General features: G+C 39.4%; 1 protein-coding gene across 1 annotated transcript; it reads right to left on the bottom strand.

Moving 5' to 3' along the window:
• Nucleotides 1-7,778: 7,778 nt before the first annotated feature.
• Nucleotides 7,779-24,647, bottom strand: C7H10orf143 (chromosome 7 C10orf143 homolog). Its single transcript, XM_034777014.1, has 4 exons — nucleotides 24,459-24,647; nucleotides 15,983-16,147; nucleotides 15,802-15,867; nucleotides 7,779-9,969 (listed from the first exon to the last, which is right to left on the bottom strand). Exons 1-4 carry the CDS (start codon nucleotides 24,531-24,533, stop codon nucleotides 9,940-9,942), a joined length of 336 nt encoding a protein of 111 aa, XP_034632905.1. The 5' UTR covers nucleotides 24,534-24,647; the 3' UTR covers nucleotides 7,779-9,939.
• Between the last annotated feature and the right edge of the window lie 1,514 nt (nucleotides 24,648-26,161).

The raw sequence follows: 26,161 nt of genomic DNA, 5'->3' as shown, positions 1-26,161 counted from the left end.
CTGCCATGCATTTGTTCTCTCATCCTTTCCTGAAGGGAGAGAAGTGTGTGCAGGGGAGTATTTTGTTTTGGATTTTTTTTAAATAAATGACACTAATACACATATTCTTATGTTAGAGAAGGTATGGTCAATGAAATGCTTCTTGCATTTAAAGCAGAAGGTGGTGGAGGTCTTCCCAGCTGCCTGCTCCAGCTCTGCCAAAGAGATTTGAACTCGGACAAATGCTTATGTAGTCCTATTTGAAAATAAGTTTACAAATTAACTGCCATTTATGTTACACTCAGGGTGAACTGTTTAACAGAAGAAAGAGTCAAGTCTAGGAGAAAGTCTTTGAGACAAGAAGAAAAATAAGCACTTCAGAGAGCAAACCTTTTCTTGAACATTTCTTCATTGACTTTAATTAATCCCTTGATAGACTCATGATCTTGAAGATTTTATTATTTATTTTAAAAGAGATCTTGCTCACCAAATAGTCTTCAAATATTCTGAACCTCAGTTTAATGGGTGAAAATAACTTCTGAAGATTTGCTAGTGTCAATTGTGTTGGCCTGATATATAAGCAGTTCTTAAAATCATATGAAGCAATTTTTTTTCACTCTTAATAACAATTTGTCATCCGAAGATAACCATGGGAGCTAAGATTTTCAAAGCAGTGCAGTGGATTTAGCCATACATTTTCCCTTAAAGAAGGGAAGATGCACTGCTTTGAAAATCTCAACCAGGAAGTTCTCTTAACACAAGTCAGACACTGGATCTTTTCCTACCCACCCTTTGCATATTATTTTCCAGATACTAGATTCTGAAGCAACATAACTACAAAGTCTGTGACTTCTAACAATAAATTCAAGTCAGAGGAGATCTAAGGTTGAATGGAAAAACCAACACAGGCTTTAACACTAGGTTAGGCTCAAACATCAGTAGTGACTTCAGTAATAGCCAATTTGACCTTTACAGGCAGTATAGAAGGAACTTTAATACTTGCTTTTAAAAAAAAACAACTTCAGCTGGCTTTTTATGTGTTACTTTCCCTTTGGACTGTTTCTGGCATGAAGACTATTGCAAAAAGGTCTGGAGAACTAGGGAAGCATGACCCTTAGCATTACCTTGGCATACCTATGCCTTTAACCTGTAGATACTGTGGCCTCAGAGACCATTGTAGGTACTCTAGAGGCTCACATGCTAGGTAAGAAGATGTGGAGAACCCTGCATGGGAGAACCTCATCACAAGATTTTTGGGTTTTATTCTTTTCCTTCTCTGATTTTTAGCTGTATGTGTCTGACAGAGATGCGACCTTTTTGTGGTGGCCTTAGTAACTGGGAAAACAAGCTGGGAAAGTTCATTCAGTGTGTGAAAGAGCAAGATCGGGACTTGGAAAATACTTGAGGACACCTCAGCAGGTGCTGCAAAACTTGAGATTTCACTGGCCACTTATGCTTTTGTTCAAGTGTGATATAAACAAAATAATTAATTCATGGGCTGAGCATGTTCATCCCTGATTCAGCAAAGTACTTAAGCATGTGAATAGCACCTATAATAGAATTGGTACAAATTTTATAGTTTTCTTTTCAGAAATAACTGTGGTAAAATAATATTTGCTGCATCAGTCAAACTTCTGGAAATTCTACTCATCAGGACTATATCCTGCCTATAGTATGTGTACAAAATTCCCATTAACTTCAGCAGGCGTTCCATGTGGATTAATGGTAAGATATGAGTATTAATATTAGACTTGCTATTATTTCACTTTATGTTTATATCTGAAATTAATGTGACAACAAAATTATTGAAATGTGACTTAATATAGGACAAATATACTTCAATTACATTATGTTTTCTTTCAGTATTGCCAAGCAGTGATAGGTTTATCAGCATTAGGTTTGCTTTGGTTCAACTTGGTAATTTACAGCATGACTCTTGTTCAAGTTTCAAATATACTATAACTTTTTGTATTCATTTCTTAGTTTCACCTGCTGGCATCAACAAGCCCATGAAAATGACTAATTGTCTACTCCCTTGAATCTAAGTTTTGATGACTCAATTTCAGGAATGACCAGCACCATCCAGCCAAGTAAAATATAAGTGCCAATACAGTTTGTTCATAATTACCCCGTTCCAAGAAACAAAAGAAACCTTTTGAGTAAACTCTATTTTAACATAAAAATATATTATTCTCATCCTGGCCCTTTCGTGTTCATTTTCACATTGGATCAGTTCCTCTTACTTGCTCAAATCAGACATCAAGCCAGTAGTAGAGGCCTGATTCTCTTATCTTGAATGGTGTGTAGTCAATTTTCATCCATGCAGAGTGGATGTAAAATGCAACTAAATCAGAATCCTTCATCCAATCCTCAAAAACAACCCCTCCCCCAACCAAATTGCCAGGGATGGTCTATATAATACTTAGTCCCCAGCATTGAGTCAGAATTGGACTAGATGATCTATCAAGGTCCCTTCCAGTCCTACATTTCTATGATTAACTTGCACTGATGCCAGCATCTTACACCCACTGTACACAGGTGTAAATGGCGACACAAGATGAAAATCAGGCCCTGTATCACCCATCTTGGCTTCAAATATTAACTTCTTAAATAAGGTTATTCCTTTTTCAGGACTTTTGAGTTTTCAGGACTTTGTTCTGCATTTGTACAGCACCGTGGGGTCCTGGTCCATGATTAGGGCTCTTAGTTGCTATAATAATACAAATAAATAATACTCTGATAGAACTTTAAATAGTAAAAATCAGATAAGTATAATTCCTTTAATGTTCTCTTTCTTAGATCTCCTTTTTAAATAAATCTGCACCAGAACTGGAATGAATTCAATACATCATTAAAAAAAATATTTTCTCATTTATCAGATATGATTTACAGTTTAATTTATTAGTCTACAGAGCTGGCCTGCTAAAGAGGGGTTCAAAGACCAGCTGCCACTTGAGCAACTAAGCTTGAGGTGAAGACTAAAAGACTGGTGTCAGTCTAGAAAGAGTCCTGAAAGAAACCAGGAGTAAGGGGAAAGTTAGGATGGAAGGCTTCATGTATATTTGCTGGAGATATTTGCTTTTGCCATTAACCCAGAGTGTAGGTGGGGTGATGTTTGGAACTTTATTAAAACAGAGCTTGAGTGAAGTGAGCTTGTTTTGAAATGTTAGTAGTTTCATATGTAATTACACTAGACCAGGGATTGAACTGTCTGGCATGGGATGGAGAAACAGCACTTAGCTCCACAGTGGTGTACAAAATAAAAATGGTGTACATTTATCTATACATTTCAACCATCTGAAGAGTGTACCTTGATTATGAATGGGAACATGAAGGAAAAACAGTCACTTTCACACTTTTAAGCCAAGGTGGTGTTTAATATTACTGCTTTTGTGAACAGCAATTTACAAAATACAAAGTTAAAAAAGATCAGATAAAAATATTAGATTGTATCAGTTATATCTGGATTAAAACCAGGAAACAAGTCTGTGTATTGCTATACACATTCAAATGTACCTCTCACAGGTTATTTTGTGTACAAAAGCATAAACATTAGGAAATATAAAGTGTATATAACATTACCAATAAAATCAAAATACCACAATGATATATTATATGGTAAGGAAAACTCTCAAAACAATAATTTTGTGGTTCTAGTGCAGGTTTAACACAAGTCTTCTCTGAAGAATGCTTACCTCTCCAAATCTGTATTGTATTTGTCTGTACCCATTACAACAGCTTTACCATTCTGACTGATGGCAAGCCTGGAACTGGATGACAAATACAATACATTAAAAAAAATTACTATTGTTATGTCTTTAATATATTAAAAGATCTCATTTTCAAAAGGTTTTCATACCGGCCTGTTTAGACACACATTCCATATTCCATTGGGGGAAAAAAATTTCAAAACCATTTTAGCATGTAAACATACTACAAAGCAGCCCAGAGTTGCCCTAAAGCTTCAGATATGGAAATAAAAAATCACCCACTCAATTTCTGCAATGGACTTTTACATATTTTCTAGTTCATAAAAATCAAGGGAATACGATAGGGCCCAAGAAAGTGATGCTTAACTATACTAGGTGTTTCACAAATGGTTATGGACACGATACATAAAGTTGGATTTGCATCTACACAGAAGTATTTTATTAAACAGCAGCTAGTAGCATCCCCAGGAACACAAGTAGGCTGGCTAAATTAATTTTAGGGCTTCTGGCTATGTGCACTACAAGTTCAAAACAATACGTGGTAAAATGGCACTCCTAGGCTGCTGTGATTTTAAAAAATATGCAGCATAACTTCCTCTTATAATTTTACATCCCAGAAACTTTTCAATATTTTACTGTAAACTACATTAAGAAAAAAAGTATTAAGGGGATTGCTAGTAGATGCCATTACAAAGTTAGGATGTACTTTCACAATGTGAATTAATCTGAGAAGTAATTTTGATAAAACCTTGATTACTGAAGAACCTACTTCATGTACAGTAAAGCCACCAATGCTAATCAAAAGTAGCAAGACTGTAGATTAGCATCAGAGGAATGGTTGACAAATTTTTTCTGTTTGTTTTGTAGACCCGGAAAAAAGGTGGAAGTATCAGAGTTACAAGGTGACTAAAAATGCAGATCTGAAATGACCTATAATTTCAGTGCAAATTGTAATCTCAGGTCTCAAGGTTTACTTAAGAGGCAAGAGAATTAGGTGATATCCAGAACTAAAGCACAGTAATAACGTACGGTGTTCAATGGACTAGAAAAAACTGGCATGGAAAAGTAAGAGGGGAGGATGCGAAAGTTAAAATGACATTCCTCATTCATGAAGAAGTGGCAAGGTCAAAGCAGGCAAGGTCTAAGTAGCAAGATCTAAGCAAGTCTTAATGGGCCCTTCTCTGAGGAACAGAAGGGAACACTCTATTCTGCTTTATACAACTATTCCGTATTTTACAACCACCATATGTATTACGTGAACTGGTAGAGACAACTGGTTTACACAACACTATTCGCAAACTCACAGTGGCAGGTGAGGGTTGAAATAGGCCGGAAGGACTTCATTCTCTAATTTGTTAAAGCACAGTAGATTAGATCAGTTCATAATTGTCATCACTTAGCTAGGTGAGCTTTTTCTTCAACAGTTTTATAGTACTGTTTAGGGCTGTCAAGCGATTAAAAAAATCAATCACGATTAATCGCATGATTAAAAATAATCGTGATTAATCATGCGATGAATTGCAATGTTAAACTATAAAAGAATACCATTTATTTAAATATTTTGGATGTTTTCTACATTTTAAACTATATTGATTTCAATTAAAACACAGAACACAGTGTACACTGCTCACTTTATATTTATTTTTTATCACAAATATTTGGGCTGTAAAAAACAAAAGAAATAGTATTTTTCAGTTCACCTCATACAAGTACTGTAATGCAATCTCTTTATCATGAAAGTTGAACTTACAAATGTAGAATTATTTACAAAAAATAACTGCATTCAAAAATAAAACAATGTAAAACTTTAGACACTACAAGTCCATTCAGTCCTACTTCTTGTTCAGCCAGTCACTCAGACAAACAAGTTTGTTTACATTTTCAGGAGATAATGCTGCCTGCTTCTTGTTTACAATGTCACCTGAAACTGAGAACAGACGTTTGCATGGCACCGCTGTAGCCAGTGTCACAAGATATTTACATGCCAGATGCCCTAAAGATTAATATGTCCCTTCATCTTCAACCACTATTCCAGAGGACATGCATCCATGCTGATGACAGATTCTGCTCAATAACGATCCAAAGCAGTGCAGACCAATGCATGTTCACTTTCATCATCTGAGTCAGATGCCACCAGAAGAGGGTTGATTTTCTTTTTTGGTGGTTCAGGTCCCGTAGTTTCTCCATCAGAGTGTTGCTCTTTTAAAACTTCTGAAAGTATGTGCCACACCTCGTCTTTCTCAGATTTTGGAAGGCACTTCAGATTCTTAAACCTTGGGTCAAGTGCTGTAGCTATCTTTAGAAATCTCACATTGGTACCTTCTTTGGGTTTTGTCAAATCTGCAATGAAAGAGTTCTTAAACGAACAACGTGTGTTAGGTCATCATCTGAGACTGCTATAATATGAAATATATGGCAGACTACGGGTAAAACAGAGCAGGAGACACTATTCTCCCCCAAGGAGTTCAGTCAAAATGTAATTAATGCATTATTTTTTTAACGAGCAGCATCAGCATGGTCATGGAAGCATGATCTCTGGAATGGTGGCCGAAGCATGAAGGGGCATACGAATGTTTAGCATATCTGGCATGTAAATACCTTGTAATGCTGGCTACAAAAGTGCCATGCGAATGCCTGTTCTCACTTTCAGGTGACACTGTAAATAAGAAGTGGGCAGCATTATCTCCCATAAAGGTAAACAAACTTATTTGTCTTAGTGATTGGCTGAATAAGTAGACTGAGTGGACTTTAGGCTCTAGAGTTTTACATTGTTTTGTTTTTGAATGAAATTATGTAAAAAAAAAAAATTGCATTTATAAGTTGCACTTTCATGATAAAGAGATTGCATTACGGTACTTGTATGAGGTGAACTGAAAAATATGATTTATTTTATCATTTTTACAGTGCAAATATTTGTAATAAAAATAATATAACGCGAGTACTGTACACGTTGTATTCTGTGTTGTAATTTAAATCATTATATTTGAAAATGTAGAAAAACATCCAAAAATATGTACTACATTTGAATTGGTATTCTATTGTTTAACAATGCGATTAAAACTATGATTAGTCGCGATTAAAAAAATATTTTTAAGTTAATTGCATGAGTTAACTGCGATTAATTGACAGCCCTAGTATTGTTCCTAAACACAGATGTCTCATACTGTTGCTATACAGTGCAAAAGATAACTGTATGTTAACTATTTTTGTTACAACCTATTCTGAAATTTGTGTACAGTTTTTATGATTTTATCCCATTTACTTTCTGAACTGTAGCCCTTAGATGTTCAGTACATATAAGTCTATTCAAATGAATAACACTATCACTGAAACACTAAAGGATGAGACAGTGCAAAGAGATGTAAAATGCGACCAGTCTGATTTGCTAGCATATTATTCCTTTGCTCTGTTGTAAGTGACCACACAAGATGCAGGGCAGTGGTGAAACAGGCCCAGGCTCGTGTTACAAGCAAGAGTGGTAAGAACAATCAAAATTCTCATGTTGTTGGGCTCAACAGGTACAGTATAGTCCAAGGATGAAGTCTTGGGAGTCACTGTGGATAACATAATGAAATACCTTCCCACTGTGCAGCAGCAGTGATAAAAAACCCAATATAATCAAACCCTAGTATAACTTAATCAACCGTCTGTAATACAGCCAAGGACTGGGACCAATCCTTGTGATTTCTGTAAGGTGAGATATTACAAAAACCAAGTATTGTATAGCCTGAAGGGAGAAGAGTTAGCGGGAACATGATATAAAAATTATGAAGGGCACAGTGAACAATACTTGGACCTTCATTTTTGCCACATCTCATAACAGAATTAATTAAAGATCAACAGTTTAGGCCAAACAGAAGAAATGTGCATGGACGTTATCAATAATTCACTGAAAGAATTCATATCTTTGTTAACAAATAAGCATCTCTCCAAATTGATAATACATAAGGACATATCTTCCAATGTTTTAAAACTGGTGACACGCTATTGCTATAATATATACTGGCACAAACTCATTCCTGAGGAGAGTCAAGTCTGCTTTTGCCCCATCTCTTCTTTGGTTACATGTTGTTTTAGCCCTATCTTTTCTTTAGCTATACATTGTTATACCCATGATTACATTTAGGGCTTATCTACACTATTGGTGCTTAGTGGCACAGCTATGGTTCTGCAGCTGTGTTGCAGTAGCATGAAAGCGTAGACACTTGCTACAGTGAGGTAATGGGTTTTTCAATAGTTGTAGAGAGGCGACCCCTTGAGAGGCGGCAGCCAGGTTGATGGAAGAATTCTTTCACTGACTTAGTGGTTTCTACACAGAGAAATAAACTGGCTTAACTACATCTCTAAGGGGTGTGAATTTTTCACACCCCAGGAGTGATATCGCTAGATAGACATAAATTTTAGGTGTGGACCAGACCTTACTTAATAAAACACAAGAGGGTTTGAGTCATTGTGCAATAACTGAACTTTCAGATTCCTTTGTACCTTCGACCATCTACTTGTACTATTATTGCAGAGAAACTCATGCCTAGTCATGCTTATTGCCTGTCTGCCTTTGATCTTTAGATGGTGTCTGTCCATCAATGTGGTATCAATTTATTTAAGATTAATATATTTTTAAGAAACAGCCAGCCCTACACCACCTGCTCCTTCTACCTCCACCCAACACAAAGGGCATTCTATCAGGTTGAAGGGGACTTGGCTTGAATGGCCTGTCAATCCCTGGCTGTATGATAACCCTTAGAGGGCTAATACCAGCCTGGTGTAAGCCTGGGCTTCAGGGCTGCAGTTCTAAGTTGCTCTGGGAGTTGAACTGGTCCCTGGATGCTCCCAGAACTGCGGAGGCAGAATACTGTTCCAATGCCAACTCTGCCCTACTGCCTCTTCGGGTCCTGTGTTGATCATAGGTTAACTAGAGTGAAAGATCTGGCCCATAATCTTTGTTTTGGGCTAAACTGTTTGACTGGCTCCTTAAAGGAAGCCCTCCCTTGAGCAGCAGCGAGGCACAACTGTAGCTCAGAGATTTCTCTGTGTGCACCTTCTGGGGTATGATACAACAAAAGAGAGTTAAGAGTTTGGGCCATATGTCCATCAGCCTCCCACACAGGAGCCCAATATGCTGGCTATACCTCCTCTGCTCCAGAACCTTCTACTAGTGAATTCCTCCCAGAGCAACCCTTGGGACAGTGCACCCACCCCTCATCCTCACTCTGCTGTCATTATTGAGCCCTATGTTAGGTTGCCTAAAAACTTTAATATAATACATATGATAAAAATGAAATATAATTAATACTGCCAAGAAATGGAAATTTAAAATAATGTTCAAACAATTTCAGCAGTGGCCAAGATCCAGCAACCAAACCAACAACTGGAAAACAAGTGAGTCTTCCCTACTAGAGTCAAGCAGTGGCAAACTGGTTGTGTCCTTGGCAGCTTTGAACAGGGAACTGCATAGCACAGGTGCTACCATTCAATTTCACATGCTGGAATGTTGCAAAAAATAATATTTCTCTTTCAGAGATAGGAGTGTGTGTAAAACTGTGTTCATTTATAAAAAAAAGTGGAAAGTTCTTAAAAATGGATGGGGGGGATATGTTTTTGATGAGTAACAAAGAAGTGCAAGCTTAAGACCAGATTGTTATTGGCCTCTGTGCAGGCGTACAAGGTGTGTGTGTGTGTGTGTGTCTGTGTGTGTGTGTGTAAAGAGAACCTCTGCTTTGTCACTCTGTACGGGCTTCTAGAAAAAGCTGGGCCACAAATGTAGTCCCTGTTCTCATCTGAACATAAGGATGGTCACTACCAGTGTCCCAATAGGTGCCCAAAAGGAACAGAAAGTGGAGCAAGAGGACTAAGGATTTGCAGGATTGGACCAACACTGGGCTAACTAAACTCCTATAACAAAGCAAAATCAGACCTACTTTCATGACTTTCTTTACCCACTACTAAAAACACCTATGTCTGAATGAAACACTAGCCTGCGTGAAGGGCCTTGGGGAGGGAGTAGGAAGGAAGGATCAAGATGGAAGTTATTTGAACTAACAACTTGTTAAACTATAAAAACAAAGGAATATGGATTTTTGTATTAAAAATACAACATAATGCACAAAATCTTACATTATGTATAACAAATCTAGATCCACATTAATTGAATGGGTGTGTACAGAAATCCAGCTGTACGGCGTTTACACATGCATGTTCTTATGTTTTAAAAACAGAAACTGAACATTGCTGCTTTGCAGGCTCTCTTCTTCTAGAAGCCCATAATATGATTGAAGTGTCCCTGAAATGACAAAGTTTCACACGTCACAAAACAAAACCTAATTTAAAACTGGTGCAGCATTTTTGTCATTGTGCAATGAAACTCTTTGGTCAAAGAGAAATAGACAGTGTACAACTAAAAGCATCATACCTTGATCATCTGAATGACTTAGTGGACAATGGATAATCAAGGAAGTTTTTCAATGTAATTTTTATTGGTAACATGGTTCTATTTTGGATAAGACTTTCATATGTCAGGTTAAAATGTTATGCATGCAAAAAAGTATACAACAGAATTGCATACAATCTATCGACAATTTTAACATCTCATTGGTAACTGTTAGCATGTTAGAAATCATACTCTTTTGATTAAATATAAAATATATTAGCACAGTCCAAGTGGGATAAGGTTTTATTTTCTCACTGCGGACTTATTTTAAATTATCTTGTGCATTTTTATGTATACATTTTTACATGACTAAATAAACTATTGTGGGTACATATTTTACACACAGATCAAACAAAATGACCCTCTCACACTGTGTAACCTAATATAAAGGATTTTTCTTAAAAGTAATTCAAACAAGACTGGAAATTTATCTCAAAACATTTTTCACCTGTGCATTCCCACCCCGCCTCCCTTCTCTCACATTCAAAATCTGGTCCAGAGAATGCTTAAAAGTAGTAACTGTTGAAATAAAAACTTCTCCTCACCCCACCCCCAGTACTAGTTTAATAGAGTTGCATTTTTTTCACAGCACAGTATTTAAATATAATTTTTACCTTGCCCCTTCCTATATTGACTAACCAGTTTAAGCTTGAATCCTGTCCTCTCTACACTTTTAAGTGCAGACCTAAAAGTGGAAGTATTCATGAATTGCTGATGTTAGTCAGTTCTTTACATTCCCCATAAACTGCATAAAATCAGGATTTCCCAGTGCAAAACACAGTGCTTATAAAAGGTCCACCACTAACCACAACCACAAAAGGGTTGTCTCCGCTCATTAGGCTTTGTGTCTGATTTACCCCAATCTAGCTGCCATATTTTACTTTAATTCACTTGTACTCCGCTTTAACAGTAGAATATACAGCTTCTTATGTGACTTTAACCTATCTTATGTTATTCCTTGTAAAATCAGTAGAGGCATGCTTTATCTCTTCCCACATCTGGGCTCCTCCTCCTTGTTACAGCCAGATATTGGAGCGCTATTTCCAGAGTAATTATTTTGAAAGGTATCAAAACTGGATCTCCGTGAATGACAATTCTTTAAATCTTTTAAGGTGAAATTTGAACTTGCAGAAAGTTACTAGTTAGATGAGCTAGTAACACCTTTGCTAGTCTTTATACTGTAGTCTGATACACTGCAATTTAAAATTGTTTTGTGAATGAAAATAATGTACCAATTTGGTTCCTGATCAACTGACCAAAATATGTGTATTTTCTTCTCTTATGATATTGGCCAGAAGTAGCTAATTAGTCAAATAGGACATAATGAGTGAGTCATACTATACATGCTGATCTTTAAGTAATCCATGTCAAACCCATTACATTTTAATCCTTGACCTCTGCCTCCACTGACAATATGATCTCCTGTATCAAGCATGGACTAATGCTTTTGTTCCTAATCGCCTCATGGCACATTGAAGACATTATAGTTTCACTTGATCCATACATTTTAAAATTGCTCTGCTTTAACTAGGAAAAGTATTTGTCCATTCTGGGGTGGGCAAACTTACCTAGAAGAGTAAAAGAGAAGCCCCATAAAGCTATAATTTGAAATTCTTATGTTTTGCAAGCTGAAATACACGGTGGGAAATAAATCTTCCATTTTGGAATTGTGGAGTTCCTATATAGGAAAACTAGAGCTATTAAGAAAAGACTAGGATAAAGAAAACTCTCTTTTCCACTATCGAATATGTCTACTGAATGCTCTAAATTTAAGACCAACATGAACAGATCATCCATGGTATTAGCCTTTCATAGATGCAACCACTTACACAAGGGCTGAATTTTACCTGGCAAGGTTTTTTTTGGGCTCATAAATTTGTTCTTACATTTACTGATGTAAAATGTAATGAAGAGAAGCACAAGACTACTGCACTTCTAATACTACTGCCAAAATAGAAATTGTTATTTGAAATTAAGAGGTATACACAAATATTACCTAAAGCTGGGTATAATGTATTCCAGTACTAATTTGCAACTGTGTAATTCATCAAAAATTAGTTTCACATTAAAATTGAAGAATCTTATTAACACTAATGCTGGCACTTGTAATTCTGAAAACCATTTAAAAAAGTTAGAGGTCAAAGAGTGACTTCTCTAAAATGGAAGTAACATTCTAAAACAATTTGGGTTTTGATCCAAGGATGCACTTTACAGTTTGCATGTCGAGAAAGAACAGGCAATATGCTCACAACAAAAGCTTACAAAACTTGATAATTCAAGCTGATTAATAGAACAGATTCTTCAATTTTCAGTGACTTCAGTGGGAGGGGAAGATAGTCAAGGGCAGATTTTTAAAGATATTTAGGTGCCTACAGATATGCAGTGGTGCCTATTGGGATTTTTAAAGGTGCCTACCTGCCTAACTCACATTGAAATCAACAGAAGTTAGATACCTATGTGCTTTTGAAAATCCCAGTAGGAATTTGATGCACCTTTAGGTGCCTACATACCTTTAAAAATCTGTGCCTTACAGGAGATGCTTGTTCCTCATTGGACTGAGATCTATAACAGGCTTCTTTTATTTAATTATTTTAAAAAGGTGATTAAAGCTTAATCCAATGTTGACAACTAATGTTGCAACTTTTGACTCTAGGCATGGAATCCTGGCCCTATTAAGTCAACAGCAGTTTTGCCACTGATTTAGCTGGGTCCAGGATTTCACCCTAGATCAGTGATACTCAGACCTTAGTAGTTCAAGCGCCAAGTTAGCGATCAACATTACCCAAAATAGCCACAGCAGTGTGAATTCATTGTTTCATTTACTATAGTATGATATATTCATATTTAAACAGTATGATGGGAAATATTTAGTTTATCTATATAATTCTCACAGCAAAATGACTGATCAAGTATTATTATTTTATCAACTACAAGTGGTTAATAACATAGTAAAAGCATCCTGATTGGTTAATAACTAAATCACACAGTGTTTTAATATCATGTGCTGCAAAGAGCCCCAGGAGACACATTAAAGAGCCACAGTCTGAGGGTACTACCCGCCGGATCGGTCTAGATGCGATAAATCAATCCCCGAATTGATGCCTGTACTCCACCTCGTGAGGTTGGCCAGGTAAGTTGAACTAAGATACTTCAACTTCAGCTACGCGAATAGCGTAACTGAAGGTTCGAACCCTCCCCCTAGTGTAGCTCAGGCCTGAGTGTCACTGCCCTAGATGTTCAACCTTCTCCTCAAGATTGACATTCACTAAGACTCCATTCACATATCCCTCCCATTCTCCTGCTGGCTGCTCTTGTGGAACTCTGCTTGGATGGATTCAACAGCAGAGGGTGCAAACAAAATTTAATAGTAACTCTCAGGCTTGGTCTACACTAAACCCCCAAATCGAACTAAGGTATGCAACTTCAGCTACGTGAATAACGTAGCTGAAGTTTGAAGTACCTTAGTTCGAACTTACCTCGGTCCACACTCGGCAGGCAGGCTCCCCCGTCGACTCCGCGGTACTCCTCTCACCGAGCTGGAGTACCGCAGTCGACGGCGAGCACTTCCGGGTTCGACTTATCGCGTCCAGACAAGACGCGATAAGTCGAACCCAGAAGTTCGATTGCCAGCCGCCGAACTAGCGGCTGGGTATAGACGTACCCTCAGAGTAATAAATTTTTAGGGACTTCCCTGTAAGCTTGGTGTGTGGATGTCCAATGCATGGTAAATCTCCTGAGGGATCTGGTAGGAAATGACACTGTAGAGACAGCACTTCCTCTTTTGCCCATCTGTGACCCTAAGAGCACCCTAATGCTAGATGGCTAGGGCCTCCCTCGTATGTAACAGTACATTTCTCACACTGTTGTTGTGATACAGGAGAACCTCAGAGTTACCAACACCTCGAATGGAGGTGGTTTGTAACTCTGAAATGTTCATAAGTCTGAACAAAATAGTATGGTTGATCTTTCAAAAGTTTACAACTGAATATTGACTTGAAACTTTACTATGCAAAAGAAAAATGCTGCTTTTAGCCATCTTAATTTAAATGAAACAAGCACAGAAACAGTTTCTTTACCTTGTAAAATATTTTTTTTAAACTTTGCCTTTATTCTTTTTTTAGTAGTTTACATTTAACATAGTACTGTATGTATTTGCCTTTTTTGTGTCTCTCTGTCGCTGCCTGACTGTATACTTCGGGTCGAAATGAGGTGTGTGGTTGACCAGTCAGTTTGTAATTCTGGTGTTCGTAACTCTGAAGTTCTACTATATTTATTTAAAAGGTGTCTTGTGGACATTCATATCACTGTGAAATGTTACAATGCTGTTTTTAAAACTATGAGTACTCTCTTATATTTTTCATAGTCTGTAAACAGACAAAGGAGACAAATCAGTTTCCCCCACCCCCAGACAAAGAAGAAAGGCAAACACCTCTGGCTCAACTGCAAATCAAGCCAGGTGTGACCAGAGACAAGGACAACTGGGCTACTCATTTGCAATGCAGATTCCATCAAGATCATTTGCATTGTAAATCAGAGGGGACTGCAAAATTAAGATGGCACAGGCTCCCTGGTGGACACAGAAAGCTGAGTCCCTAGGAGGGCTTCCTGACCCCGAAGACAAAGATAAACTTTGGAGACATAAGGAACTGCTGAAAGACTTTGGGGTGTCCATCAGCTGAGAGAACAAAGAAGCCAGCGCTTTGTATTTATGAAAGATGGATCCTGCTAAACAGGCTGGAAAATGCTGACAACTTGGTGTGAGTTAAAAAAACTGTTAGACAAAGCTATACTTTGCTAGAATTAAGTTTTAGACACTAGAGAGCATGATGTTTTTGTTAGTAACCCTTTCATATCTCTTTCACTCTTGCTTGAAATCACTTAAACCTATGCTCTTTCTTAAGAAACATATTCTTAGTTTTACTACACACCATCTGTGTTTGGGTAATACGCTGGTATTGGGTATAACTCCAGCTGATCTAACGAGCTGTTGTGTGTACTGGTTCTTTGGAGGGAGCGAACTCTGTGTTACCTCTGTGAATATCCAGTAAGAGGGAAATGGTTTTGGGAAGATTTGAACTGCAAGGGTTGTTGGGGTCACCCTGCAAGGAGTAACTGGACTGGCCAGGGGAGACCATGGTGCTGTGAGCATGTTGCAGGTGTCAGGACTCTGAGCCAAAGCTGCATAGCACAGAGGCACCCAAGGTTACAGGGCAGGAGGTGACAGAATGCCTTACTGGCCTGTGTGAACCCCCAAAGCATTACACCATCGCTGGTATATTCAGCACAATAGCTAAAAATAGTAAGCAGGTACCTACTAAAAATCTGAATAAAATGTTCAGGGTCTCTACTTTTCTTAACTATCTTAATAAGAAATACCAGTGGAAAAGAGGAGATTAGGTATTATTTTTACTTTAAAAAGCATTCAGTTACTTCAGTAAACTGCTTTTTAGAGAGAATTTGAAAAATATGTTTGCAATCTCTATATTTTTCAACCTGATGCTGGAAACATATTAGTTTGTACTCTGCTAGCATACCTCGGAAAACTAAATCAATCTGCCTTTTTTATTTACATGCTTTATTCCTGAGAAATGTAATTGCGATTTTTATTAACTTTATGTTTTATGGATCTAATATTTAAGAACAAGTCTATCTTTTATGTCACAGTAAGAAGGTTAATATACTTACAGATTCTCCTGCAATACATCTTGGGCAAGGCTGGGCAGTACCTTTGCTTCCATGATTTTGAAAAATCTAACAAAAACATACACAAAACTCTCAAAAAAAGCAATTATTTGCAATTTTATTATAAAATGTATTTTAAACATGTTCTACTAATAAATAGTTATTGTTGGTGATGTAAACATACCATTGAATTTGGCTTTTCCTTAGGAGTCTGAGGAATAAATTGTTCTGTGGTACCTTTCTGTTTAGAATCCAGCTCCATAGTCCAGTAATCCATAGCACATTCATTTAATTGGTGGCAAAAATCACTCTCATTTGGAACGGTCTCTAAACTCTTGCATACTCGTTTCTAAAAGAATAAGAAACAATATTTACCTGTCCTCATAAAACACAGTCCACTACAATTAAAAAAAAAAATACTGAAAACCTGTAACAGATAAAAATCTTGAGTTCAATTCTCAAATGTGCAAAATTTCCATAGCCCGATTATATTGAGGGGCTTTACAGAATAAGATGAGGATGGGTAAAAATTTCAAAAGCATCTAAGTCCCATTTTCAAAAATGACTTAGGCATTCCAGATCCTAAGTCCCATTGACTTTCAATGAGACTTAGGCTCCAGAATCTCTAAGTCACCTTTAAAAATAGGATTTAGGCTTCTAAATAACTTAGCTTTGAAAATTTCCACCAATATCTTTTTGAACCAACTTTGTTTTTAGGAATAGCAACATTTTAATATGTGGTATCATGGTATAATATTCTACATTTTCCTCTTTGTACCCCAGTGTTGATCAGTGTTATATATTGGCCCACTAGCATAGATTGCTTTGCAGATCCCAATACTGTCTATTGACAGAGTCAATCTTCACAATGAATGTCAAGTGAAATATTCTTTCTCTCCCAGTAGCATAAGAACTTCATAGGCAGGAGATGACTTGGCAGCAAACTAACCAGGCTCCTGAAGCATGGAAACTAAATTTAAAATTTGAATATGTATAAAAAAATCCTGTTATGTAAAAATAAAATGGATCAATACGCCAGGAACCTCAGTGGAGAACAGTTGAAACAAGAAAACTACTGAGGAATAAAGCATATTTGTAAGGGAAGTAAATCAAAAAGTAAAATATGTATTGTACTAAGAAAGTGCATAATATAATAACATAGTCTGAGAAGGTCCTCTAAAGACAGGCTTCCCTCCACTGGGAAAACATCCTCTTCCCTTTTGTTGTTGTAGAATTTGTCCTTTATTAAAAGCTATGGTATACCAGTACAGCAACATAACTAACAAGATGTATGAGATGAAGGATAAAAGGAAAAAGTGATTTACTGCTATGCATCATAAGAAATTTGGCTTATCAAAAATAAATTCAAGGTATTGTTTTTTGGATTTAAGATACTTAATATCAGTGAGAGAAATTTAGCATACAGAGTAGTTGGCTGACAAAATCTTATACTGATGCCAAGACAACTTGAAGTTTCTAGAGAGGTTGGCTGCAGAGAAGGCTAAACTATACTCAAATTCTATGACAGCATAGCATCATCCCAGGGAAGAAGAACAATAAACCAATAAATCAATTCTGACTGTGGACAGAACCCAGTTAATGCAAGATCTATTAAGTTTACAATTAATAAGGCCCAACAGGTCAGTTGTTCAGAAAGCCTAGTTTCTACTAAGCAAGATTACATCAGAATGACCCTTTATTTACCAGGAATGGTAAACTCAATCTAATGATCACTTTATGCACTATATACAATGTGGGTCCAGGGCTCAAGACAAGAAACACAAGTCACATTCGATCCTAAGAAAGACAGAAAAGAACAAATCAGTCATTATTCCTTGACTTTAGCAAAGCTTTTGGTACGGTCTCCCACAGTATTCTTGCCGCCAAGTTAAAGAAGTATGGGCTGGATGAATGGACTGTAAGGTGGATAGAAAGCTGGCTAGATCGTCGGGCTCAACGGGTAGTGATCAATGGCTCCATGTCTAGTTGGCAGCCGGTTTCAAGCGGAGTGCCCCAAGGGTCAGTCCTGGGGCCGGTTTTGTTTAATATCTTTATTAATGATCTGGAGGATGGTGTGGACTGCACTCTCAGCAAGTTTGCAGATGACACTAAACTAGGAGGTGTGGTAGATACACTAGAGGGTAGGGATTGGATATAGAGGGACCTAGACAAATTAGAGGATTGGGCCAAAAAAAACCTGATGAGGTTTAACAAGGACAAGTGCAGAGTCCTGCACTTAGGACGGAAGAATCCCATGCACTGCTACAGACTAGGGACCGAATGGCTAGGTAGCAGTTCTGCAGAAAAGGACCTAGAGGTCACAGTGGACGAGAAGCTGGATATGAGTCAACAGTGTGCTCTTGTTGCCAAGAAGGCGAACGGCATTTTGGGCTGTATAAGTAGGGGCATTGCCAGCAGATCGAGGAACGTGATCGTTCCCCTTTATTCGACATTGCTGAGGCCTCATCTGGAATACTGTGTCCAGTTTTGGGCCCCACACTACAAGAAGGATGTGGAAAGATTGGAAAGAGTCCAACGGAGGGCAACAAAAATGATTAGGGGTCTGGAGCACATGACTTATGAGGAGAGGCTGAGGGAACTGGGATTGTTTAGTCTCCAGAAGAGAAGAATGAGGGGGGATTTGATAGCAGCCTTCAACTACCTGAAGGGGGGTTCCAAAGAGGATGGAGCTCGGCTGTTCTCAGTGGTGGCAGATGACAGAACAAGGAGCAATGGTCTCAAATGGTCCAGGTTGGATATTAGGAAAAACTATTTCACTAGGAGGGTGGTGAAACACTGGAATGCGTTACCTAGGGAGGTGGTGGAGTCTCCTTCCTTGGAGGTTTTTAAGGTCCGGCTTGACAAAGCCCTGGCTGGGATGATTTAGTTGGGAATTGGTTCTGCTTTGAGCAGGGGGTTGGACTAGATGACCTCTTGAGGTCCCTTCCAACCCTGATATTCTATGATTCTATAGAGAAGATACACACCAACCTATCTTTTTAGGAGCAAAGTATGTGTGAGTGTTTGGAGGAGAAAGGGGAAGGTTTCCAGATAAATCTCTCTTCCCCTTGAGTACTGGTGAAGTTGCCACAAGTTTATTTCCTCTCTTTGTAGAATACACTGATCATGAAAGGGTGATACAGATGGTGCAAGAACTAATATGAAAAATTAACTGAGCTAAACACAATTGCAGATGGTTTTGAGAGACTGTCAACTGCTTTCTTATAATTTTAAATATATACACACACACACACCGAAAGATTTATAACATCTTCTTAGAAGCTTCAATGTCAAGTGCTTATTCCTATTGTCATTTGTTCTCTCTTTGCCAAACATTTTTCTCCTCTATATACTAATAACTACACTAGCAGTTGTTTTGTTTTATCTTTTGTTTATAGTATATCTCAGCCTGTGTCCCAGCTGGATGACAGCAAGTATGTACAAAACAGACTCCCAACGTGCAGTCTTAGGACTGGTCCACACTAACCCCCCAGTTCGAACTAAGATACGCAACTTCAGCTACGTGAATAACGTAGCTGAAGTTGAAGTATCTTAGTTCGAACTACAAGGTACTTACCGCGGATCCATACGCGGCAGGCAGGCTCCCCCGTTGACTCCACGTACTCCTCTCGCGGAGCAGGAGTACTGGTGTCAACGGCGAGCACTTCCGGGATCGATTTATCGCGTCTAGACAAGACACGATAAATAGATCCCAGAAGATAGATTGCTTACCGCCGAACCCGGAGGGAAGTATAGACGTACCCTAAGAGAATGCTGAGCCCTTTGCTAACCTTCAAGTCAAAGTACTTGGAAATTAATACAAAGTTAATAAGGAACCTCTCAAAAATTAGGGCTCTATCTTAAGTCAAGCTCCTATAATATACAGGAAGAATTACCCAAACATAGAAAAGGGAACCATATAGACGAATAATGTGCAAAGGCGTGTGAGGGAGGCTAAGATGAGACAAGAGGGAGAGAAGAGAGAACACAAGGAATCTTCCCCCTGCACAGGAACCTAGCAACTAGCTTTTTGCACTTAGAGTAAAAAGAATGAAGAAGGCTAGTATCCGAAGTGGTGCTAGCCTTTCCAAAGAGGACAGCATTATGGCACCTTTCCTCCTCTGCAGCAGAACGCCCACCATGCCCTTTGAAAGGATGTCAGTGTCTGAGTTTCCTCTGGGCTCCCCAGGGTACTGACTGCCACAAGAATGATGCCTCCAGAAGATCCTGCTAGAACCGTGTAGATGCACACTACACCCTTTGTAGGCAGCAATTTAATAGCCACAGTCAGGCCCAAAGATTCCATGTTAGAAGGAACCTAAAAGGGAAGAGTTTCGCTGTTTAAAAACAAAGTGTAGAGCTATGTACAATGCTCAGCAAATTATAAAACAAGACCAGTTTCCCAGCATTAATACTACTGGTAATCTTAAGGCTTTTACTATTAGTTTAAGTCTAAAACAGAAACTAGTTTCCACTTCCTTGGCTTATAGAACACCTGTGCTGCAATCATGAGTAGCTACTAATTTGCTCCTTTAGAGGAAAAATCTCCTTTTGGATTGTGACTAGTAATTTGCTCTCTAGATGCAAGAATCTCTCACAGGAAAGAGAGAGCAGAATAGGCAAGTTGGGATCTGGCATGTGGATCTGAAAGGATAATTTTATCTCCTCTCTGAAAAATGGTCTCTCTAATTTATTTGTCACTTCACATGGACAAACTACAATGCCCGAGCCAGGACAAGTCATTATCTGGCTGTGTAACCTCAAAAAGGAACAAAGAGAAGTTCTTTCTTTCTTATGCATTCTACTCACTTATAGTCAGACAGGGTTTGAAAGCAAGAGTTCACTAACAGACTTTTATTTTCTTACCTGTAAATGGTATTTCTCTGATGGACAAGGTTAGCCTCTAACTAGATAGGTTTTTGCTCATGTCACACTCAAACTGGCATGATCAACCAATGGAGTAAGAGCATATGAGCACCAACACAAGTTGTCCTGAGGCTCCTGTTAATTTCCCCAAAGTGAATGCCCTGGCACTCACGATAAAGAAAAATGCTTACAAGCTAGGAGGTGAGAGACACCTTCTTGGAATGAATTTGGTTAGAGAAATGAACTCATTCAAGCTTAAAACTTTTATTCTGAGAATGCAACAATAAACTCCTAACAGACTCTCCTCGTGAGACATTTCAGAAGTAGGACAGTAGCAAGTGAATATTGTTAGTATTGCCAACTGGTAATAAGGAAGAATACCAACTAAAGTGCAGCTATTTCTTCATCAATACCATTTAGGTTGTGCCTACACTGCCACTTTCAGCGCTAAAACTTTTGTCATTCAGGGTGTGAAACCCCTCTTCCCCAAGCAACAAAAGTTTTAGCGCTGAAAAGTGCCAGTATAGACAACGCTTTATCGCCAGGAGCCGATAAAGCTCATTCGGGGTGGGTTTTTTCTATTGCCGGGAGAGCTCTCCCCTGGCAATAAAGCATTTACACCGCCCATGTCACAGCGCTGCCACGGCAGCGATGCCACATAGGCAGTCTAGACATACCCTTAGAAATAAGTAAAACTGTCTACAGACTACTCTCACCCACTCAGAGAATAACTATACAGGATACAACATTCCCTTTTAAAACAGATGGGACATCACAAGCTGCAAAGCCAGAACAAATACTGAGGAAAGCTGTGTCAGTAGACGCATGTATGTCTGCCACATAAGGGCTAATAAATAATAGTATATATGTAGAACCACTTAATAGCATATCAGGTCTGTGCTGACCATGGGCAACATGGCTGCAAGAAGTATATCATCCTATGGACATTTTCAGAGAGCATGTATCTAAATGGTCTGTGTGCCTGTTCAGTGTATGTTTTAGTGAATGGAAGGTTTTGCACATCGAAATACGTTAGCACTGTGGAAGCAACTGTGTTCATGTACATCATAGTCATGTGTAGGTTAATACACTATGACTCTTGGCTTATGACAGATGTTAACCTGGGACTGGGGGATGTGCAGTCATTGGTTCCCATTCTGTGGGTTTAACAACCACTTCTGTAACACATACGGGATGGTTCATGGTTTGTGGGTGCAGCTGTGAATGATGGTTGAGTGGGGGTTGAGTAGTTACAAGTCTAGCCAATACTTGTATCAATTGTTCTCCCCAGGGTCTTGATTCATAAAGACGGCAAGCCTCAAAATGATATGAGCACTTCTGTGGGGACATGTGCTAGTGAGGTAGCTGTTGGTAATTTGGAAGATGACTTTCAGTTTACAGCAGTGATACTCAGACTGAGGCTCGTGAGTTGCAAGTGGCTCTTTAATGTATCTCCTGTGGCTCTATGCAGGATGTGATATTAAAACACTGTGTGAGTTAATTATTAACCAATTGGGATGCTTTTGCTATGTTATTAACCACCAATTGTAGCTGATAAAATAATGTTTGGTCAGTCATTTTGCTGTGAGAATAATATATATATAATATATATCTGAATTCACACTACTGTGGTCCTTTGGGAAACGCTGATTGCTGATTTGGCTCCTGAACCACTGAGGTCTGAGTATTACTGTTCTACAGTATGCCCTGTTGCATTCCTCCAACTGTAGGGTGCTATGTATCTGCATCAACATGCTTCGTCTGGGTGGCAAACTACGTCCTTTTTCTTAACTGCTAAAGGTTATTCTCTCATGTTTAAGCTGATGAGCAGTCATGGAACCTGATATTCATTTGCAATACAAATTAACTTAGCTAACTATTCCTAACTTTCACTACCAAAAAGAAGAGGAGAATAAGAACCATAGCATGTTCCTCCCTCCACGAGAAGTGTTGTCTGCTTGGTAGGAATGTGCTACAGGTCGGCAAAATTTTGTATACTGCTCTAATACTAATAGCATGCCTTCCCAGTGATACATGGGTGCTTGACATAACACATGGATTTCTAGTACAAGAGGCAATAATTGGTTATGATGTATCATTTCCATTGTGCAGTTGACTAGCATCCTGTGAGAACTATGGGACCTAATTGCCTACACAGCCAGGGGAGTCACACATACCCAATCCCAGTTGTCTTCATGGCTGATCTGTGTGCTGCCCTCCCATTCTACAGGGCTCAGATGGTTTATTTGCTGGATATTTATGAGCTAGTGTTATGGGCAACATATGGGCTCTAGGAAGGCGCTATGAGCCACTATTTTGATTCAACTGGTACAATTTTCCCTGCTCAAGGCCCATGTCTTGGGTGATTTACAATCAATATTAAATGGTGCAATGTCTACTTGGCTCAGTCGGGATTACAGAGGGAGGGACGGCCAGTTCTTAACCAACATCTAGGTATGGTGATTTATTGATAGCTTTTTACTTTTTTGGATTCACCACAGAATGGTTATCAATGTTCATGAATATCCCTTAGCGGAGTTGTGTGATACCGACTGCTGCCTGTGACTGCACATGCTGGGACATGAGCAGAGGTTCAGAACTCCTCCAATCAGCAAATATCAGTTTGTTAGTCCTGTTTCTTTCCTTAATGATGATTTTCTCACAGTGAGCCTATTATGTTGCTGTTGGGCTTGGGATCATAATGGAAGGAAAGCCTCAAATTAACCTTACTGGATCACGCAAACTATATAGTGCTTTTACTTAAACAATGAAAAACTTCATTTACAACAAAATGAATAAGACTTTTCCATTGTTCCTCCTGCAAGTGTCTTGAGAGCAAAATATCCACAATCCTTTAATCATATCAATATCTACTCAAGGTTAAGCAACAACTAACAATTAGAACATGACTGTATTATAACACAAATACTCATTTAATTTCTAGAGAACATACCCATTACTGTACATGTACTATCACAAAAACTTTCTTTGTTGGGCTTTTCTTGAGTTAAGGACTCAAACCTGCAGTTTTTACACAGACAAATTGCTTCTTGTTGATTTGTGCTCCAATCCTGCAAATATGCAGATATGGAATTTGATCACATGAAGCTATGTGAGTAAAGTTATAAGCACAAGTGTCTGTGGGACTAGAGCTGTAACTATGAAATTTGCTTCAGCAAAGATTGCAAGAATGGGCACAACATATAGTTAATATTGGATATAGCAACTTAAACTACATGCAGCGTCTTCAGTAGGGTCATCCCTCGGTGGCTGTCAAGGGCCAAATGTATGCCAAAGGCCCAACACAACGTAACTCGTTTTCATAGCTAAAAGAGGTCAATATCATTATCCACATTTTACAGCTGGGGAAACTGAGTCAGGGTACGGGAAGTGATTTGCCCAAGGGGAAGCTGATACATCTGACACCACTACCTTTCATCAATAAAAGTGAGGGGGGCTTCCAATCTGCGTGGATGCCGGCGAGCTCTCTGGAAAGGACAAGGAGGGACAGTGGGAGTAGTGTAAACGGAAGTGTGAAGTGCGGGGTTTGCAGCTGCTAGGAGCTTACAGCGCTAGCTCAGTGTCTGGGGCTCCAGGCAGGAGTTAGCGGCTACGAGCGCCGCTCGGGAATCTGCCGGCTAGCAGCAGACCGCTGCGGGCCTGGCAACGTGCCCGCGGAGCCAGGAGTGCTCCGCAGTCGCGCCGGGGCACGGCCCGCCGCCGGAAACCGCGGAGCCCTCGGCGCGGTGGCGACTCGTACGCACCGCCCTACTCCCTCCGGGTGCGGAACTTACGCGCTCCGGTTCTCCCGGCTCCTGCGGGAGCAGCGCCCCCCGCCGCCGTCCCGTGTGCAGCGCCAGCAGCTCCATGCGGCCCAGCGCCAGCCGCTGGTCTCCCTAGCCCGGCGCTCGGTCCGCAGCCAGTGCGCAAAACCCCGGTCTAGCGCGCGGTCTAGGCCCGGGCCGGCAGCGAGTCCCCCTGGGGCGGGCGGCTGGGCGGGCACAGGGCGGGTCGGCCCCGCCTCCCGGGCTAGGGGAACCTCTCGGTGCAGAACGAGCACAGGCCGTGCACAGACAACCAGCTGGTCAAGCACAGGCGCTGGGACACCGCTATGCACGTACACGGACGGACAAACAAACACACTCCAACCCACAGCAGCTGCCCCGCTAGGCAGTATAGTCCCTGCTTTCCGGGGCAGGCTGTGCAGGGGAAACCATTATAAGTTTTTCACTCAACCCTTCTCCAAAACATTTTCTTCTCAAAGTGCATTGCCATTGAACGAATGTGTGTGTGTGTGTGTGTGTGTGTGACCTAGCTCCACGGCCACCGGCATCAGCGACATAAAGTTACTTTTAAAATAACCTGAGAAATACTTTCTTGCTTTGTTAAATTACACAAATGTTGTCCAAGACTGCATTTCTGTAACATGTACCAGTATAGCAACAGGCTGTTGAAGTGCCACTAGCTACCAGCATTTTAACCACGATGTTGCGGGGGGTCTACGCTACTGTCCCTGCTGCTGCTATGTCTGGTGGAGCTGCAACATGATTTGGGACTCATGCTGTTGTAGTATTTTTTCCAGATACTGCCCTGTTTCCCTCCTCCCGTGTTAACCCGCAACCTCCCATTCCCTTCCAGCCAGCCATGTGTATCTGACTGTCCCATCTGCACAGGAGGGATACAATCCACACCTGAGAGGGGGACCTTCCACGTTCTGATCAGGAGGTATGATGTGGCCTGTTAACATTAATTCTCTCCTTACTGAGATTTCTTTAAAAAGAGGAATACTTAGGAATTTGCATTATGTAGTTAAAGCACGGCAAAAAACTTGGTGAATATTACAAAAATAAAATGATACACCTTGGAGCTTGGGACAGAGAACAAAAGACTTTTTAGTCAGAAATCACGGTGAAAGCAGCCTATGCTGTCTCCTAGGACTTTAACCTTCAGCGTATGCCTTGTATTTTATAACACACAAGGTTGTTACAGTACTGTGTAACCTCTAAGCTTATGTTACGGTGAATGCAGCTTCTTATCTTATCCTAAAAGAATTGAGATCTGTAGTTTTACTTTACCAAGAGTTCAACTGCGTGCATGTTTTACCAAGAATCATAGTTCTGATCTGGTGACATTTCATCTCCTACTGTATGTTTGTTTGTTTTTCTTCCTGAAAGGAGGTGATATAGTGTTGTTTTGAATGTAAGCACTTCAAACTGATCTGCTGAACCCTGAAACTAAAGTCTAATGGGAGTCTTTCCATTGACTTAAATGGAAGAAGCATCAGGCCCATTGTTCTTTTATTTTCAAAATCATTGGTGTTCCTACAACTCAAAATGCTTATGTTTCAGTGAGCCTTTTCACAGTTGGTTTGTAATGTAGGCCTGGCCCTTTAGGCATTATTAAAATATAGAACAAGTAGAGATATTTCATTTTTAAAAGTACATTTTAACGCACATATCAATATTAATACACATCTGCATTATGGCCTATATGATAC

Source organism: Trachemys scripta, chromosome 7 (assembly GCF_013100865.1).
Source record: "Trachemys scripta elegans isolate TJP31775 chromosome 7, CAS_Tse_1.0, whole genome shotgun sequence".
Taxonomy (NCBI): Eukaryota; Metazoa; Chordata; order Testudines; family Emydidae; genus Trachemys; species Trachemys scripta.
The sequence above is the reverse complement of the archived record's forward strand: the minus strand, read 5'-3'. Positions and strand labels throughout refer to the sequence as shown.